General features: G+C 41.6%; 1 protein-coding gene across 1 annotated transcript in view; it reads right to left on the bottom strand.

Moving 5' to 3' along the window:
• Positions 1–19,549, bottom strand: part of PTAR1 (protein prenyltransferase alpha subunit repeat containing 1) — a 90,703-nt gene that overhangs the window by 10,663 nt on the left and 60,491 nt on the right. Inside the window, exons 4-5 of the mRNA XM_077474961.1 lie at positions 14,166–14,270; positions 2,344–2,557 (exon numbers count right to left, since the gene is read on the bottom strand). Of these exons, the coding sequence (XP_077331087.1) occupies positions 2,344–2,557; positions 14,166–14,270 (319 nt within the window). The remainder of the gene's footprint in view (positions 1–2,343; positions 2,558–14,165; positions 14,271–19,549) is intronic.

Genomic DNA, 19,549 nt, shown 5'->3' with positions numbered 1-19,549 from the left:
CTTAGCGCAAAACTTAACCTAATATTTAGTTTTTGCAAATAACATTTGAATTAGAGTAAAGCAAACTAATCAGCAGTATACCTAAAAGTGCATGTGTGCCCAGACTATGGGCTTGAAACTAACTGCCTATTAGGCAGTAAAATAGCTTTAAAACAAGCCATCCATGACCTCTCTAGCTGCTTAAATGTGAAGTTATTAATTCTCAAAGATTACAACAAAGTTGGGTTTTAGTCAGTTTGAGTATGTTGAAAAAGTCAATTTCCATGGGGTGTATTTAAAGTGGTACTTATCCCAACAGCAAACATTGCTGCTTGCAAAGTCTTAGTTGTGGTGGCTGTGTTGGTTTCCTTTTTTAGGTTCTTTCTTTTATTTTTAATCAATAGTTTTTATTAAAGTTTACATTTTTAGCAAGACAAATGACAGAAATTATGACTAAATAACAGATCAGTTACAGTAGTTAGATACATAGATAATAGTATCCAAAAATAATAAAAAATATAATATAAAGAAAACCATATTAATTATCTCAATTATAATCGGGATAATAAAGATAACGATAGGGAGGTTATTAATACATCCATTGTGGAGACAATACACAAAAGTAATATCAATATTATCTTCATATATTTATATGCCAATTTAAGTAATTCAAAAGATGATGAACCTAAATATATTCCCGAACACCCCTATGGGTGCTAAACTGTGTTCGGGACAGTAATAGTAACCTGTCATTAAATAGATACAAAACAAAGATTAACATATTAGAGCGGGGTAAGTAATTTAATTCAAGTTATCTAGGAACAAAGAACTCGTGCAATGTTTTGGGGACTAGCCCATTTTAACCATGGCTGCCATATTTTACGAGTATGTTCTTTTTTGTGAGGCCGAAGAGCTAGAATTGATTCATAAATGTAATGAGTTTGAGTCGATTCTATCACTTCTTTTATGGAAGGAGGATCAGGATTTTTCCAATTACTCGTTATACTGATCCTGGCTGACAGCAAAATATGTGTAAACACATTTCGAAACTGGATAGGATATCGATCAAGATCAATGGATAATAGAGCCAGTGAGGGATTTGGAGGAATGACCGTTTTGGTAATTTCAGACATAAACTTGAAAGATTTGTTCCCAATACTTCCCAAGTTTAGGGCATGTCCAAAATGTATGCAACATATCACCTTTTTTGCCGCACAATCTCCAACATTTGTCGTCAAAGTTCTTTCTTTTATTTTCACCTGGTGATCTGGCCAGTAAGTCTGTTTTCCAACAGAACAAGCTGTCCTACAAATGCATCAGTTAGGAGCGTTGAGACCAGCCATTTACCACTGACAGGGATGCTTACAATGATCAGCTTTTATTTTTGTAAAAGTTTTATCCCAAAAGGCAAAAAACTGTTGCTGCAGTGTGAGCTGAAGTCTGGACTCAATTTGTTAGTGTATCTAAAGCCTGTCTACTGATCGACTTCTGTACAACCAGCCTGCTTCAAAATGTCCACATGATCAGCGCTGCTGGCTATAGTTGATCAGTGTCCCAACTGGCAGAATATGAAGGCTCAGTGTGGAGGAATCCCCCATCCACACATTTCGGCCCGCCCTCTGCATCTATCAAGACGGGGAGAGAAGAAAGCCAGCCAATCATGTGATTGCTGAGAAGATCTATGAAATGAGGTATAGCAGGTTTTTTTTCTAAATCACTCACACAAGGGAACACAGAGGGGATGGTATGAAGCTGTGAAAGTGGCTTAACCACTAAATCTGCAAGTACATCTAACTCTCCCCTTCCTCCCAGATTAGCAATGGCTAGCAATTAGCTGTCCAAGGTGCTCCTTCAGAAGGTGTATTACTGGACAGATCACTAGGTGAAAACGGGGAAAGAAGCCTAATAAAGAAACCTAAATGCAACCATCACATCTAAATAAGTGTACACTACAATGAAAACACAAATAACAGACTTCTGTAAATATCATATTTTTGTGAAAGATGGGGGTTGCACTTAAACACAGATCTACATGTAAAAACAATTATGACTGCGTGATATGAAAGGTATGTGAACTTAATAGTGTTGTGCATAACTAGATTAAAATCATGCCTTAGATCAGGTGTAAGATGCGTACCCATAAAATGATGATCAGCTTAATTCACAAAATTGCAGACATGCTCTTTTTCAGCCTACAAGCCATATGATAGTACATAGTACGCTGATCAATAAAAATGTTACAAATCCACGGATAAAGTTGCGGCCAACATTACAGCTAAGTATGTGTATGATTTATTTGCACGGTCTTTAAGGTTTTATCATTAATTAACATACATATTTTGGGTTTGCATGATCTGCTGATACCTTGATATTTAGCTTTCCCAGGTGCTGTAGAACCCAGATACGATGGGACCAGGAATTGTAGTTACTTGGGTACCTTCCAGCAGCTTCCCCGCACACATTCATCTCTTCTTGTACAATTCCCTGAACCTGCTCTGTAAGAGTATGAGGTGCTCCCTCTTTAGATGTGACTGAGGGAAAAATGTGCTCCTGGAGAAGACGTTGTAAAATCCACCTCCTGTATCCACATTAGAAATAAAAAAAACATTTAACCAAATGTGAATGTACAATATATATCTAAATGTAAAGTGCTGCTTAAATAGATGGCACTATATTAATACCTGCAATAATAAATAAAATATAAATAGGAAACCCCAACTATATAAATAAAAACAAAACAAAAACAAAAACCAACAGTGTTTAAGAAAGTTCTTTTTCCATCTTCAAATAACCTTAATACATATATCTGCATATGAACTTATCTTTCTTAAAAGAGCAACTTGACCCCCCAGGGGTGCATTTAACACCTTCTTATCTGGTTTGCTGAGACATCTTGTATTCATATACTCACCTGCCCAGCAAATCCAGCGTGGTCCCACTGTGATCCACCACTGCACATTAAGTCCTGTGCCGCCATCTACCACCCCAATGTCATCTGAATCCAGCTGCCTTTTCCAGGTTCAGGCAGCTGACCCTCGATTACATGCCATCTGGGCCACCTCCCCCAGTTACAGAGTGTAATCAGGGCCGTATTTAAGGCAGGGCAAAATGGGCAGCTGCCCTGGGCCCTGTCATCGTTGTGGGGCCCAAAGCAGCTGCCTCATACTTGCCAACTATCCCAGTTTAAATTCCCTTGTGCCTTGAAGTTTTAATCCTGTGCTGTGTCCCGATAGCTCAGTGTGAAGTGCTGCTACTAATGCGGCCCGACTCTGCCCTATTATTGTGTACTGATGACTCACCTGCAGACCTTGTGATTACATGTAAATAACCGGTATTCATATGTAAATAGCGGTGACATTACTAAGTAAATAGCTGCGGCCCATGGCATTGATATGTAAATAAAGGCAGCAGTCATATGTATATCATGCTCCCCTGCAGTGAAGAGATGATGTGCTGTAACCTCTAGCAACCAATCAGTGAGCAGTATTACTGTAAGGTAATCTCTACCAACCAACAAGCAGAAAACATTTGCTGTAACCTCTAGCAACCATCAGTGAGCCGTAACCTCTAGCAACCAGCCAATTAAGCAGTGATGACATGCTGTAACCGTTGGAAACCAATCACATAGCTAGCTGCTATTTATTGTATGTCTCAGAGCAGGTGGAGAGTGAAATTGCAATTTGTCAGTTTTTTTCAGCTCCGCAAACCTCCTGGTAGATCTATGCCAGATCTTCCAGGAGACTGCCGGAGCCAAGTTGACAAAAAACTCTTGCCTATGCGAGAATAGAGGGAGGGAGTGGGCCAGACCGACAATATACAAAAGGAGGTTAAAAAGAAGTCACCCTTTTTATAATGCAACTGAGTATTTAGGAGTACAAGGCAGGCCATACACAGTTTGAATTCCAGGGGGTTCCTGCTGAACATCCCGATTTGAAGCGTGTATGTACCAAGTTGGTCAATCGTCCAACTTGGGTACAACCAATATGCCAGGTTTTACCTGTGATTATCGCTAGTGGCTACTATAGCCACTACAAATAATCACTGTCTTCTCCCAGTGGGGTGGGAGGGAGGTGAAACCATCCCCGCCGAGAGAAGACAACGGCATGGCAGGAGGGATTTCTGCATCAATATTGTCAGTGTTTGAGGAATCAAACAAATTTCTTTTCTGCAACCTACGGTTGCAGGAAAGAAATTCACTCTGTATGGCCTGCCTAGGTCCACTTTAGGTATATTTAAATAACGTTTAGGTGGCCAAAGTATCCTACTGTATATTATCTGTTATATGTGGTAGCAAAAACACATTTCCCTCTATGGCCTGCCCCCTAAAACTAACCTTACTTTTACAATGTCAACTCCAGGCTTAGCCACCTGCCCTTGATCACCCCTTCCTATGGAGAACCATCACCCATGCATTTTCTTTTTTAGAGTTTTTAAGAAGCAGAGGTAGGTCATGTGAGGTTCATTGCCAGCTTCTTTACTCCTTGTTCTCCAAGGATGGGATGATTTTATTTTCAAAAACGTTTGACCAAGTTGGAATTTTAGCTGGCTCTAGCACTTATCCCTCTCTTCACCATTACAGCACAGATAACGTATATTGGCTTTGCACACATTATTATAATCAAGAAGGATGCACAGTTTAAAATGTTGTTCTTTTGCAAAGGAGGTAAATATAAAATATTCCATATAAATATTACGCAGTCTTTTGAAAGAGATAAAATATAAAACCTTAAGCTGCCACCAGAACAGTAATAGAAGGTATACTGTATGTTCCAGTGGGAACGCAAAATTAAAGGCAGGTTGCTGCAATAGGGCTTAGAAAACAATTCTTCTATGCACCTTGTTCAGGCTTCTAATAAATTCTGGTACATCTGCCTTTACAGGCCACATGATTAGCTGACTGGAGTTGACGTATGTGCAACCATAATCTTCAAAACAAATTCACTTTTTTTATGGAAGGCTGCATTTTGTTAATGGGCATATCTAAACAAAGAGCAAAAAAACCCCAAAAACACACACATATCTGGATGAAAGGCAGCAATTATGGTTGGATTTATTCAATAAGCATGTTAAACTTTGGTAAAATGCTACTTACTAGTTCCATCTAGTGTTGCTTGCATATTTATGCATCCTTCCTTACAGAAAATGTTTAAATAAACCCTGCTTTCATTACACATACCTTTTTAGCCCCAGTGATATCATTACTGGGTCTGCAGAGTGCTGTACCACATAACTTCACAGCACCATGCTTCACTACTCCACTTAAGAGCCCTCAGCTCTGATGCAAGCAATGGGCTGGCTCTTGGGAGAAGTAAACAAATATCAAAAATGTCTTGATCGTGGATGTCAATTTGAAGGAGTGGATGTTTCAGACTGCATTTGCATGCAGCATGTAACACCCAAACCTGATGCTGTGCCTCCAACTGATGATGCTGGATGTCTCCCAACCAAGAGATGAGGCAAGCTCTATCTGACCTGCTGCAGCTTCTAATGCACATTCTGAGAAATTCACAGTGTGCAGTGAAGTTCTAGTAAGCAAGTATAACAAAGGGGAGCCTGTACAACTGAGCAAGACTGTAGGTAAAGCCAATCATAGACTGCTTGAATCTTGGCTGGTTCAGCAGTGACCGGCCGAGATTCAAACCATGTATGGGCTGGGCAGGCTAATTGTACCTGACTTGGGTACAACCAGCCTGTCAGAAGTTTAGGATGCGATTATTGCCAGCGGTTATAGTCAATAGCAGTAATAACTGTTGTCCCAGCAGGGACGGCTCTCCGTGCCCCCCCCCCCCCCCCCCAGCCGGGAGAACACAAAAACTCTGCAGGAGGGATTTCCCCATTAACACCGATTGTGTTGATGGAAATAAAGCAATTTTCTTTTGCAAGAGAGAAAATCATACCATCTATAATCTATAGCTTACTTAAGGGCTGATGTTCAGTTGTGGCTTAACTTGGGCAGTTCCTTTGGAATCCTCACAAGCCAGGGTTTATTGGCCCTACATTTAACTTGATGTGGCCAGAGTGCCTGCAACTGCTGAAACACCTTGAAGAGGCTACAGCATCTGGACTCATAGCATAGAGGGAGTCTGTAGGAAGGATGTATTAGGCAGGTCTATTTTACTGATATTCTAGGCATAAAGAAGCCTTTGACCCTTGCAGTGTGGGATAGTCCCAATGCAAGGGTAATTTTTTTGCTTTCCCCAGAGTTTAGCTTTAGGCACAGCAATCTTGGATATGTTGTCGGAAGCACTAGCAGACTCAAGAGTGGTCACTCTGTAGTATCCTCCTTTAGACATCCCCCAATAATTACATAAAATGTTATGTAAAATGAGTAGAGGGAGATAGATGGGTTAGATCTGACAGTAATTAGACACTCTCAGAAGAGAGGAAGCTCAACAGAGGCAAAAGAGGGAATTAACTCTCTGCAAAAATCACATTTTTGCAGTTAAAAAGAGGCCATGTTAAATAAACAAATATTTTTCTATGGTAAAAACTTTTTTTTTTTTTTGTGAAACTGAATACAATTAAGAAAGTCAGTTTGGAAAATAACGGGTAAAGGTGTATTTACTGACCATAAAGATCTTGTTACGCACATTTAAATCATACTAAACTCCTAACATCTATCACATAGCACGCTACTATACAATATATATCGGAAATACACTGGGCCTGATAAATGACCTCTTTGCAGTGAATACTCCCTAGGAAACCTTGAAAAGTTAATTCATTCACTTCCGCTACACTGGTCAATAAAATCTCAGCGTTTACTTCTAACATATAAATTATTTCCTACAGTGCTTAGAAACTTGGAATAGCATCAACTTCACTTCTATGGGAAAAAAGAGAAGAGAGAAAACTAGATAGATAAATGCCTAGCATACAGACTGCTGCAGGTATCCTGGAGATAACATCTCCCTAGGAAATCAAATGGAAAGTTCTCTCACAGGGAAGCAGCTAATCCAACCATGACCCACCGAAATTGAAATGAGCTCACAGAGAGACTTTGACAGGAAGCTATTAAACTTATCTCCCAGGAGATATGCAACTAGATAAAGGAGCCCCTAAAAGCCTGGATTTCAAGTCAAAGGCCAATTCCACCTTTAGGACCCTGTTGCATGATATACCAATATTTAAGGTGCAACTTGCAACATGGTTCCAAATGGACCCGCCCCGCAACAGCTGTCAGATTTGAAATGACAGATCTATGAATGAATAAACTACAAGTGCTGTCTGGCAAAACGGCATATGGACTTGAAGTTCTTAATGGAACGCACCTGTGGCGATTACTGCATTTGTAGTCCAGAGATACTTAAAAGTCTGTACAGTGAGATAGAAGTACAGCTAGAGCAAGAGTCGGCAGGAGCATGTACATTTTACCAACAATCTGCTTATCATGGTTGAAATTCGTAGAAGGCTCATTCACAAAAATAAAAAAATTAAATATTTATGCAAATATATGTGCATTTGCTTTTTTTTTTTTTTTTTTTAAGGCAGACTTAGCCTTTAAATTATGTGCATCAATAAAAGGTCCGGCCTACAGAATAAGGCAAGTTAATATATTTTGGAAGCTGCAGGTTTTGTGAATACAAGCAGATGTGACATTATCTGGCTTATGTATCAACTATGAAAAAAAAAGATGACAAAAAAAAAAAAACCCAAAACCCCCAAATATAAGCCATGTTGTCTTATAAAAACCAATATTACATACCTTGTAAAAGAAAAGAATACATACTAGAGATGCACCAAAAATCCGGTGGTCAAAGCATATCGTCCAAAAATGGTGTTATCGCCTTTTTGCCAATAAGAGAAAGAGGGGCCCATAATGGCACTGAAACCGCATGTGATTTTGCCACAATTTTACTGTGCTTATGGTTTGTATTTCATAGGTCACGTGACTCCAAAACTGCACCAAAAACGTAATAGGGGCGAGATTTTTTAACAGCGCAACAGACCAGTGTGAAGACATACCAGAATTTAAAGGGATGCATTTTTCTTGCGCTAAAGGTGCCAATAATGGCTGACAAATTCATAGTCGTTTCAATTCATGATATTACTTAAAAAGTCTAATATAACACAATCATACAGTGGGGACAGAAAGTATTCAGACCCCCTTAAATTTTTCACTCTTCGTTATAATGCAGCCATTTGCTAAAATCAAGTACATTTTTTTCCTCAATGTACACACAGCACCCCATATTGACAGATAAACACGGAATTGTTGAAATTTTTTGCAGATTTATTAAAAAAGAAAAACTCAAATATCAAATATCACATGGTCCTAAGTATTCAGACCCTTTGCTGTGACACTCATATATTGTCCATTTCTTCTGAGCATCCTTGAGATGGTTCTACACCTTCATTTGAGTGCAGCTGTGTTTGATTATACTGATTGGACTTTATTAGGAAAGCCGCACACCTGTCTATATAAGATCTTACAGCTCACAGTGCATGTCAGAGCAAATGAGAATCATGAGGTCAAAGGAACTGCCTGAAGAGCTCAGAGACAGAATTGTGGCAAGGCACAGATCTGACCAAGGTTACAAAAACATTTCTGCTGCACTTAAGGTTCCTAAGAGCACAGTGGCCTCCATAATCCTTAAATGGAAGACGTTTGGGACGACCAGAACCCTTCCTAGAACTGAGCTATCAGGGGAGAAGAACCTTAGTGAGAGAGGTAAAGAAGAACCCAAAGATCACTGTGGCTGAGCTCCAGAGATGCAGTCGGGAGAAAGTTGTAGAGAGTGAACCATCACTGCAGCCCTCCACCAGTCAGGGCTTTATGGCAGAGCGGTCTGACGGAAGCCTCTCCTCAGTACACGACACATGAAAGCCTGCATGGAGTTTGCTTAAAAAAAAAAAAAAAAAAAAGAAGATTCTCTGGTCTGATGAGACCAAGATAGAACTTTTTGCCCTCAATTCTAAGCAGTATTTGAGGAGAAAACCAGGCACTGCTTATCACCTGTCCAATACAGTCCCAACAGCGAAGCATGGTGGTGGCAGCATCATGCTGTGGGGGTGTTTTTCAGCTGCTGGGACAGGATGACTGGTTTCAATCGAGGGAAAGATGAATGCAGCCAAGTACAGGGATTTCCTGGACTAAAACCTTCTCCAGAGTGCTCAGGACCTCAGACTGGGCCGAAGGTTTACCTTCCAACAAGACAATGACCCTAAGCACACAGCTAAAATAACAAAGGAGTGGCTTCACAACTACTCCGTGACTGTTCTTGAATGGCCCAGCCAGAGCCCTGCCATAAACCTAATTGAGCATCTCTGGAGAGACCTAAAAATGGCTGTCCACCAACATTTACCATCCAACCTGACAGAACTGGAGAGGATCTGCAAGGAGGAATGGCAAAGGATCCCCAAATACAGGTGTGAAAAACTTGTTGCATCTTTCCCAAAAAGACTCATGACTGTATTAGAGCAAAAGGGTGCTTCTACTAAATACTGGAGCAAAGGGTCTGAATAGTTAGGACCATGTGATATTTGAGTTTTTCTTTTTTTAATAAATCTGCAAAAATGTCAACAATTCTGTGTTTTTCTGTCAATATGGGGTGCTGTGTGTACATTAATGAGGAAAAAAATGAACTTAAATGGTTTTAGCAAATGGCTGCAATATAACAAAGTGAAAAATTTAAGGGGGTCTGAATACTTTCTGTCCCCACTGTATATACCGTATTTTTATTTATATCGTTTTTAAAAACTGTAATTTTACATTTCGGTTTTTGGCCAAGTGCATCCTGCATTTTCCATTTCGGGCACCAAAATTCCTTTTCGGTACACCTCTACTACATACTTCCCTCTATTCTAGGCCACACTGCCCAAGGCCTCTCTGCTTATGAGAAATCTCCAAAGTACCGTGGGAAACTGACACTTCTAGGACCGTCTAACGGCAAATCGCTGCCCTTGATTGGTGCACAAGTATTGCCTTGCAAGGTGGCCAAGATATTAAAAAGCCACTCCAGTGCAATGATGCTCCAAAAGTGGCGGTCATGCATGGCACCAATGCGCATCAGGATCCACCCAGTCCCCCCACATCACAATAGGTAGAGGGAGGGCGCCAGGTGCGCATCGCAGCTCCCAGGTTAAAACAAGAAGGCAGCCCCACAGAACCTGACTGCATTAGAATGAACCCAATAGTGTGTGAGAAACAAGGTGCTAAGTAAATGTAAATATTAGATCTATAAATCATTTCAATACAGACCAAAAAAGGTCTGCCATCAATAGTAAGACTATACAAGTTCATGAATAGTAGTAGTTAAAAACTACATGTCAGTCATATACCTCATCCCTAATTTCAACAAATTGGGTAAAAAAAATGGTTATGTTCAAACGTGTATATACTTTGTTTTAACGGGAGCTGTACCACATTATGTTTAACCACTTTCAGACCGGACCAATTTGCTGGTCAAAGACCAGACCACTTTTTGCGATTCGGCACTGCGTCGCTTTAACTGACAATTGCGCGGTCGTGCGACGTGGCTCCCAAACAAAATTGACGTCCTTTTTTTCCCACAAATAGAGCTTTCTTTTGGTGGTATTTGATCACCCCTGCGGTTTTTATTTTTTGCGCTATAAACAAAAATAGAGCGACAATTTTGAAAAAAACACATTATTTTTTACTTTTTGTTATAATAAATATCCCCCAAAAGTATATAAAAAAACATTTTTTTCCCTCAGTTTAGGCCGATACGTATTCTTCTACCTATTTTTGGTAAAAAAAATCGCAATAAGCGATTATTGATCGGTTTGCGCAAAAGTTATAGCGTTTACAAAATAGGGATAGTTTTATAGCATTTTTATTAATAATTTTTTATTATTATTTTTTTTACTAGTAATGGCGGCGATCAGCGATTTTTATTGTGACTGCGACATTGTCGGGGACCCATCGGACATTTTTGACACATTTTTGGGACCATTGTCATTTATACAGTAATCACTGCTATATAAATGCAGTGATTCCTGTGTAAATGACACTGGCAGTGAAGGGGTTAACCAGTGGGTGGCAGTGTAGGGGTTAAGTGTTCCTAGGGGTGTGTTACTAACTGTGGGGGGGTTGGGCTTTCATTTAGTGAACACTGATCTCTGCTCCAATCACATGGAGCAGAGATCAGCGTCACTAGTTGCTAGGCAGAATGAAGGAATGCTGTTTACTTTGCATTCCTTCCATTCCGCCGCTCCGTGAGACGATCGCGGGGATGCCCGCGGCGATCGAGTCCGCGGGTCCCGCGACCGGACTCACGGAGGTCCCGACCAGCGCGGGAGCGCGCCGCCGGCGGCGCGCTCCCGATGGCAGGGCGGCATATTTAAAGGGACGTACATTTACGCCCATATGCCTGCCCGTGCCATTCTGCCGACGTACATCGGCGTGCGCTGGTCGGCAAGTGGTTAAATCATGTGGTTCCATGTTAAACATAATTTGAATGCAAATGCATGTACAACACTTTCTAGGGTGAACTCAATGATGAGAAATCTCCAAAGTACCGTGGAAAACTGACACTTCTATGGTTGACCACCTGGATTCCCTTATAGCTTTTAACGTTTCTTCAATGTCATTGCAGGAGCTTTGCTTGAAAAAGGTTACTATACCCACACCAAGTCACTTTACTACCATCTATCATAGAGATTTTTTTATTTTGGTCATCATTTCACTTTAACCATTTCCGTTTAGTACAGCCTGGTAAGAAGCCAACTGCAGTCTACTGCAACAGAAGCAATCATCATAAAATCAAATGTGTTGAGCTATACATTGCACTTCATAACAGTAGCTTACCACATATAACTAAATATAGCCTAAATAAATGACGTCTCACACTTGTACAACATATTTAGGAATTGTGTATATAAGTGTCAAAGTGGTGGGGGATCATTGTGCGAAAACTGCATCGAACCAAACCTTTCAAAAAAAGTCAACAGTCAACAGATTCACAGAGTTAAGCATCTTGACTCATAGAAGAATATATATTTTCTTGTTAATTTGAAAGGTCTGTTACCTTCTTTCCTTTTTCCCTGATCCTCAGCCAAGATATTATAGGCTCCAAGCTAAATTGTAAAAATAAACTTTTACAGAGTTCTGTTAGAGTAGGTTCACACTAGAACGCGGCAAGGAAAACCAAAAACAACGTGTGCTTCCCGCACCACATTTGAAACGCACTGCAGTTGCGCTCTGCAGCAGGTGTCAATGTGAAGTTAATGACACTCCAAATGTAGTTTGCCTGCCCCAGATCACATGGTACAAAAGTAGTGCATGCACTACTTTCGGTAAAATGCTCAAATCGCACGCAAATTGTGCGCCGTGCAGTCCAATCTGATTCATAGTTGAAACTGGGGCTTATCAATGATCATTGGCTCAACGGAGATTTAAGCTGCATATTGTATTTGCCATATACAATGTTGTTTAGCCTTGTAATTTCCACTGGCTGCCCTTGCTGATATTATTGGTTTAGTAATAACAAATGTGTTTTTTTTTACTTTTAAGATACATGTCGGTTAAAAAACTGAATCGCTACTTTAGCACACAGCAGCCCCTGTAATGATACCCAACTTTGTGCTTGATACTTAAAAAGGGCTAAGGGGCTCAATGATGGTTTAAAGCAGTCTCCAAACTATGGCCCTTTGCTTGCCTTAATCCAGCCCTCGGGGCGCTTTTCCTTTCCCTGATGCAAAATACTATATCTTACACCAACACCTACAATGGGACATAATCCCTGTTACTGACACCAAATGATGGGGCACTATTCCTCCCACAGACACCAAATGATGGGGCACTATTCCTCCCAGACACCAAATGATGGGGCACTATTCCTCCCACAGACACCAAATGATGGGGCACTATTCCTCCCACAGACACCAAATGATGGGGCACTATTCCTCCCACAGACACCAAATGATGGGGCACTATTCCTCCCACAGACACCAAATGATGGGGCACTATTCCTCCCACAGACACCAAATGATGGGGCACTATTCCTCCCACAGACACCAAATGATGGGGCACTATTCCTCCCACAGACACCAAATGATGGGGCACTATTCCTCCCACAGACACCAAATGATGGGGCACTATTCCTCCCACAGACACCAAATGATGGGGCACTATTCCTCCCACAGACACCAAATGATGGGGCACTATTCCTCCCACAGACACCAAATGATGGGGCACTATTCCTCCCACAGACACCAAATGATGGGGCACTATTCCTCCCACAGACACCAAATGATGGGGCACTATTCCTCCCACAGACACCAAATGATGGGGCACTATTCCTCCCACAGACACCAAATGATGGGGAACTATTCCTCCCACAGACACCAAATGATGGGGCACTATTCCTCCCACAGACACCAAATGATGGGGCACTATTCCTCCCACAGACACCAAATGATGGGGCACTATATCTCCCACTGACACCAAAGATGGTGAACTATCCCTCCCCCTATTGCCAAAAGATGTGTGGTTTACTTACATTGATTCCAGGACAATTTCTATTTCCATTGGCCACATTCCGGCCCCCCTAAAGTCTGACTGCTAAAGTAAACTGGCTCTTTGTTTAAAAAGTTTGGAGACCCCTGGTTTAGAGTAATAAAACTCTGCACATCAGTATGAATTACATCTGTTGTTTGCCCAGTCTGTTCCAGAATCTACTGTGCTAACAGACATCCAGCCACTGTTCTCACAATTTACACCGCCAGCATGAGTAAAGAGAAGTGCCATGTTTTACAGCCTATTCGGTGCAAAGACATTAAACAGTGTAGGTTATCTAGAATACAGGGTATAGCGTAATGCTTAAAAAAAAAAAAAAAAAAGAAGACCTATACTGAAGTAACAATGCTTAGCTACTCTGGCAATTAATAAGAAAGAAACAGCGATTTTTTTTTGGTCATTTATAACAGGACTGCAGGCCACCTTTAGAAGTAAACATGTGATTATTGCTCACGTGATCCTAGCCAGCAACTCTGTCCTATTTCATCAGAGACTACGAGATCAATACTCCAGTAGTGGTCACATAAGCATTCTGCCACAGTCATCCCATTGTCCCATTATTGTTATTGAGGTGAGCAGTTTACAGCTTTGTTGACAATTTCCTAATATAAAACAAAAAGCATATCTAAATAACTGGAGGTTATGCTCTCAGTAAAGGTCCCTTTTAATATATGCATTTTTTGATTCAATAACTTGAAATACAGACCTGTGAATCCATGTTTCTGGACTTTTAGGAAACTTGGTCAACGCCAGTTTTCCCAACTGCAAATCTTTGACAGGGTTTAAGACTCCAGACTGGATCAGTTCTTTCCTGTTGAGAGAGAGGCAAAACTAATTTGAGTAAAAAGCGTACTCACACTGCCAAGACTTTTATTATAGACCATGAAAAACAGGAAAACTAGCTTTTAGAACCACGTTATCAAGGCTTTTTTTTTTTTATCTTTTCTATAATAAAAAGGCATCATTAGCAAACCAAGGACTGACAATTAGCAAGTCCTAAAAATAAAGACGCTGCATGAAAAATAGGAAGTAATGACTAGCTGCCATATCAGCAGCATTTGCGGCATCTTTTCACATATTTCCAATAGAATCAAATATATTCACATGGGAGTAATCTGCCAGTACACATTATTATCCTGTTGTCAGTCAGCCAGTTCTTTCTAACTGTGCTGCTTCATTAGCTCTGCAGCTCATATTGAAAGGAAATTTGATCAGTTACTAAGCGCAATTTGTAGATAAACTGTTCTATAAAAACCCATAAGAATTTTAGAGAAACAGCAACCCTTTTTGTTCTAAACATTTACTTTCCTTGCAAAAGGACTCAGTGGCTGGCACAAACAGGATCCCTCATTTCCCATATTGCTGTTCCTACTGCAGACACAAGCCAAGACATTAAAAAGGGGTCAGTAGGCTGTAGCCAGTTCAACAGTGATATGTATATACAGATAGATTGTGTGAAAATATATTGTGAGGGGTTAGCTCGGCAGCGGGTGTGTGTGACCCCCTGGATGGGTTCACAACACAAAATCAGGCACAGCAGACAGCGTTGTAGGTGCAAAAAAACAAAAGATGCGGTTTATTTATGCTACATGCAGTGATACATATAACAGCCAAACAAAAATAAAACATGAAAATAAATCCTGGTCAGCTTGACCTCTAACTACACACTTAGATTCCCTGTCTAACAACTGAGTGCGGCCTTTTGCTGCACCAGTCCCTGTTGTAGAGGTTTGCCACACAGGCATTAACTCACCGCACAGAACAGATTTCACACTCCCCAGTCTATACAACACAAAACTGGTTCCAGGATGGAGCATCTCCCTAAGCATGCTGGGGTTTTTTGTAGAGGTCTTAATGAGCCCACTTACTTCAGCTGGGCTCATTAACTCTTCCCTTCTAGTTGTACAAGTCTGCATAAAGCCTGAATCTAGGGCACACATATTTCCCATCCTGGATACAACCAGGTGATTTTACCTGCGTGCTGCCACTATCTATATAATATATATATATATATATATATATATATATATATATATATATATATATATATATATATATATATATATATATATATATATATATATATATATATATACACATACATACATACATACATACATATACACACACACATACATATATACATATACATACATATACACACACAATCCAAAATCAATATTTGGTGTGACAACACTGGCTTCAAAACAGCATCAATTCTTCTAGGTACCCTTGCACACAGTTTTTTTTAAAGGAACACTTCATTAAGTTGTTCCAAACATCTTGGAGAACTAACCACAGACCTTTTGGATGTAGGCTGCCTCAAATCCTTCGGTCTCTTCATGCATTTCAAACCAACACTTCCAGGACTCCATGCTCCTCTTCATGCTGAAGATTGTTTCTAATGACATTGGCTTTATGTTTGGGTTCATTTTCCTGCTGCAGAATATATTTGGGGCCAATCACACGCCTCCGTGATGGTATGGCATGATGGAAAAGACTAAGTTAGACTTACCGGTGACGGTATTTCTAAGAGCCTTTCAGGACAACCCCGGAGAGAGTGTAGCTCCACCTTGTAATTAGGAAACACATGCCCACTTTAAAAACACCTCCTCTTCCTCCATGGCTTCAGTTATTGTGGCCTTCCGACGCTGGAAAACAAAGCACAGAAAGCACAACACCATGGTAGAACTTAATACATTTACTAAGCATAACCTAGGGAGGGAAGTAACGGTTGTCCTGAAAGGCTCTTAGAAATACCGTCACCGGTAAGTCTAACTTAGTCTTTCTCAAATCGCCTTTCAGGACAACCCCGGAGAGGATAACCGAGAAACTTACCCTAGGGCGGGACTACTGCCTGCAGTACCTTCCTGCCGAAGGCCTGATCTGCTGGAGACAGTAGATCTAACCGGTAGTGCCGGAGAAATGTCGAATAACTGGACCAAGTGGCAGCCTTGCAGATTTGTTCAGGCGTTGCACCGGCCCTTTCAGCCCAGGAAACTGCCGTGGATCTAGTAGAGTGGGCAGCAATACCTGAGGGAGGTATTTCTCCTTTTGCTTTATAGGCTTCTGTTATAGCCAACTTAAGCCACCTACCCAGCGTACTTTTAGAAGCTTTCTCCCCCTTGCGTGATCCAGAAAATATCACGAAGAGGGCGTTTGATTTTCTAAAATCTTTAGTAACTTTCAGAAACTGTAATAGACACCTTTTCACATCCAATGTGTGAAAAACTTCCTCTCCTGCATTTGCTGGGGTTGCAGAGAATGTAGGTAACACTATTTCCTGCGATCGATGGAAAGCTGAGGATACTTTCGGTAGGAATGCTGGATCCGTCCTCAGTACCACCCTGTCCTGATAAATTTGAAGGAAGGGTTCTGTAATAGCTAGAGCTTGGAGCTCGCTGACTCTCCTGGCCGAGGTGATGGCCACCAAAAAGATTGTTTTTAAAACCACCTTCTGTAAAGAAGCTTCCTGTAAGGGTTCAAACGGTGCTCCCGAGAGACCCTGTAAAACTGTAGACAAATCCCAACTGGGAAAGTCTTTAAGGGCTACTGGTCTATTTCGAGCAAGAGCCCTAAAAAATCTAGAAATTAAAGTTTCTTTAGATAAAGTCTTCAGGGTACTGGCTGCGAGACCCTTCTCCATTCCTTCATGGAGAAACTCCAAGACGGACACTGTGCTCTTGACCTTGAGTTCTCTAGAACTGCACCAGGAGTTGAACTTTTTCCAGACCTTCATGTAAATTGCCTGTGTAACTGCCTTCCTACTAGACAGCAGGGTCTTTACTACTTTATCTGAGAGACCTTTGGCTTTTAATAGGTCCTCCTCAGAAACCAGGCGGTTAGCTGTAGAAGTTCCACCTCTGGATGACTTACTGTCCCCTGGGATAACAGATCTTTTCTGAGTGGTAACCTCCATGGGGGCTTCGAGGCTAGGTTTCGAAGACCCGCGAAGCAGGGCCTTTTTGGCCAAAAAGTAGTGACTAGTATTAAGTCTGTCCTTTCTTCCCTGAATTTCCTCAGTACTAGTGGAATTAGAGGAAAGGGGGGAAAGGCGTAGCACAGCTGGTAATGCCAGGGGTGAGCCAATGCATCCAACCCTATTGCTGCATCTCCTCGGTGAAGAGAAAAGAATCTGTCCACCTTTGAGTTCTGCTGGCTGGCAAAAAGGTCTACCTGTGGAACCCCCCAGGCCTCGGAGATCATCAGGAACACTTCCTGATTCAGACTCCATTCTGCCTCTAGCAATTTGCGCCTGCTTAGGAGGTCCGCAAACAAATTCTGAGAGCCCTTCAGATGCACTGCCGATAGTGAGGCTGTGTTCTGCTCTGCCCAGGCTAACAACAGATTGGCCAGCTCCATCAAGCTCCTGCTTCTGGTTCCCCCTTGCTTCATAATGTAGGTAACCGCTGTTGTGTTGTCTGACAACACCTGGACATGGTGGCCTCTCAAACTCTGCTGAAAGGCCACTAATCCCAGAAAGATCGCCTTCAACTCCCTCCAGTTGGATGATCTTTGAGCTTCCTGTTTGGACCAGACCCCCTGAGATGTCTGACCATCCAGATGGGCTCCCCAGCCCCAGGCACTTGCGTCTGTAGTAAGGCGCTTGTCCACAGGAAAGGTCCACACCAGGCCCCTTGAGAGATTTGCCTGGTCTCTCCACCACCAAAAAGCCCTTTTCGTCCTTGACGAAATTTTTAGCTGTTTTTCCAAAGGATCCTGATGGGACCAGCTTGACAGAACCTCCCTCTGAAGGGGCCTGGAATGGAACCTGGCCCACTGAACAGCTGGGATTGCTGCCGTAAGCAGGCCCAGAACTGCCATAGCTGTCCTGACTGAGACTGTCTGGTTGCTCTGTATCCACTGTACAGCTAGCTGCAACTTTTCCTGTTTTTCCAACGGCAGGAAAACTTTCTGGAGAATCGAATTTAACGTATACCCCAGAAATTTCATTTCCTGTGAGGGGGTCAGGATTGACTTCTCTAGATTTAGAAGCCATCCCAGGCCCTCGAGGTGAGACTGGGCCCTCTGGAGATTGACTAGGACCTGCTCCCTGGAGTCTGCAAAAAACAAAAGGTCATCCAGGTAAGGGACGACTGGAATCCCCTTCAATTTCAGGGGCTCCAAAGCCTCTGCCATAATCTTCGTAAAGACCCTGGGAGAGGACGAGAGTCCGAACGGCAGAGCCCTGAATTGGAGGTGCCATACCGAGCTCCCCACCTTCAATGCCAGGCACAGGAACTGCTGCGATGCCTGATGAATTGGTATATGAAGGTAGGCATCCCTTAAATCCAGGGATGCCATGAAGCATTCTGGGGTCAACAGCTTTGTGATGGAGAAAATTGTATCCATCCTGAAATGTTTGTACCGAATGAACCTGTTCAGGAATTTCAGATTCAGGATTAGACGGTACTTCCCTGAGGGTTTTTTCACCAGAAAAATATGTGAATAAAAACCCCCGCCCTGCTGGTTTACTGGGACTTGAATCAGAACCTCTTGCTGTATCAGCTCCTGTAACAAAAGCTTCATTGCAGAGGCGAAAATTATAAGAATATTATCGGGTTAATTGGCGCTACCTAGAAAACAGGTCTCCATTACAAAAAGGGTCTTGTGGAGAATCAATGAATGGGGAGCCAGGGTACGGTCTTTGCAAAAAGCACAGTATTCCCTCTCACCCTACTTATAATGACACTGTATACTGCCAACCCCAGAATCACATAAAGAGCTAAGGACACCAAGAAAAGCCCCAGCTCCGCCCAAAGAAAGATTTGAATCAAACACTAAATGTAATAAATCTGTAGGCCATCATAGAAAAAAGGGGTCCCAAAACATTAATTACTAGTGACGGGAATTACCAATCAGACTCATTAAAATAATACTACAAAACAGTAGAAAATCAGGAACTAATGATGTTAGAACAGGCTAGGATCCTTCCCTAAAGAATATCTATTCAAACACACATTCTCAAGTATGTTAAAAATACAGGCCAAAAGATCATATGTGCCAAACTACATATGCAACCTGATGAAATTAAAAGTCAAATCGCCTGAGATGCGACAAATTACATTCAGTGGCAGGCCTATTAGCAAC

The sequence above is a fragment of the Lithobates pipiens genome, unplaced genomic scaffold (genome assembly GCF_037356315.1).
Source record: "Lithobates pipiens isolate NorthernLeopardFrog02 unplaced genomic scaffold, aLitPip1_a1.2 Scaffold_13, whole genome shotgun sequence".
NCBI classification, from domain to species: domain Eukaryota; kingdom Metazoa; phylum Chordata; class Amphibia; order Anura; family Ranidae; genus Lithobates; species Lithobates pipiens.
Note: the sequence above shows the minus strand (reverse complement) of the source record. Positions and strands in the feature narration are given on the sequence as shown.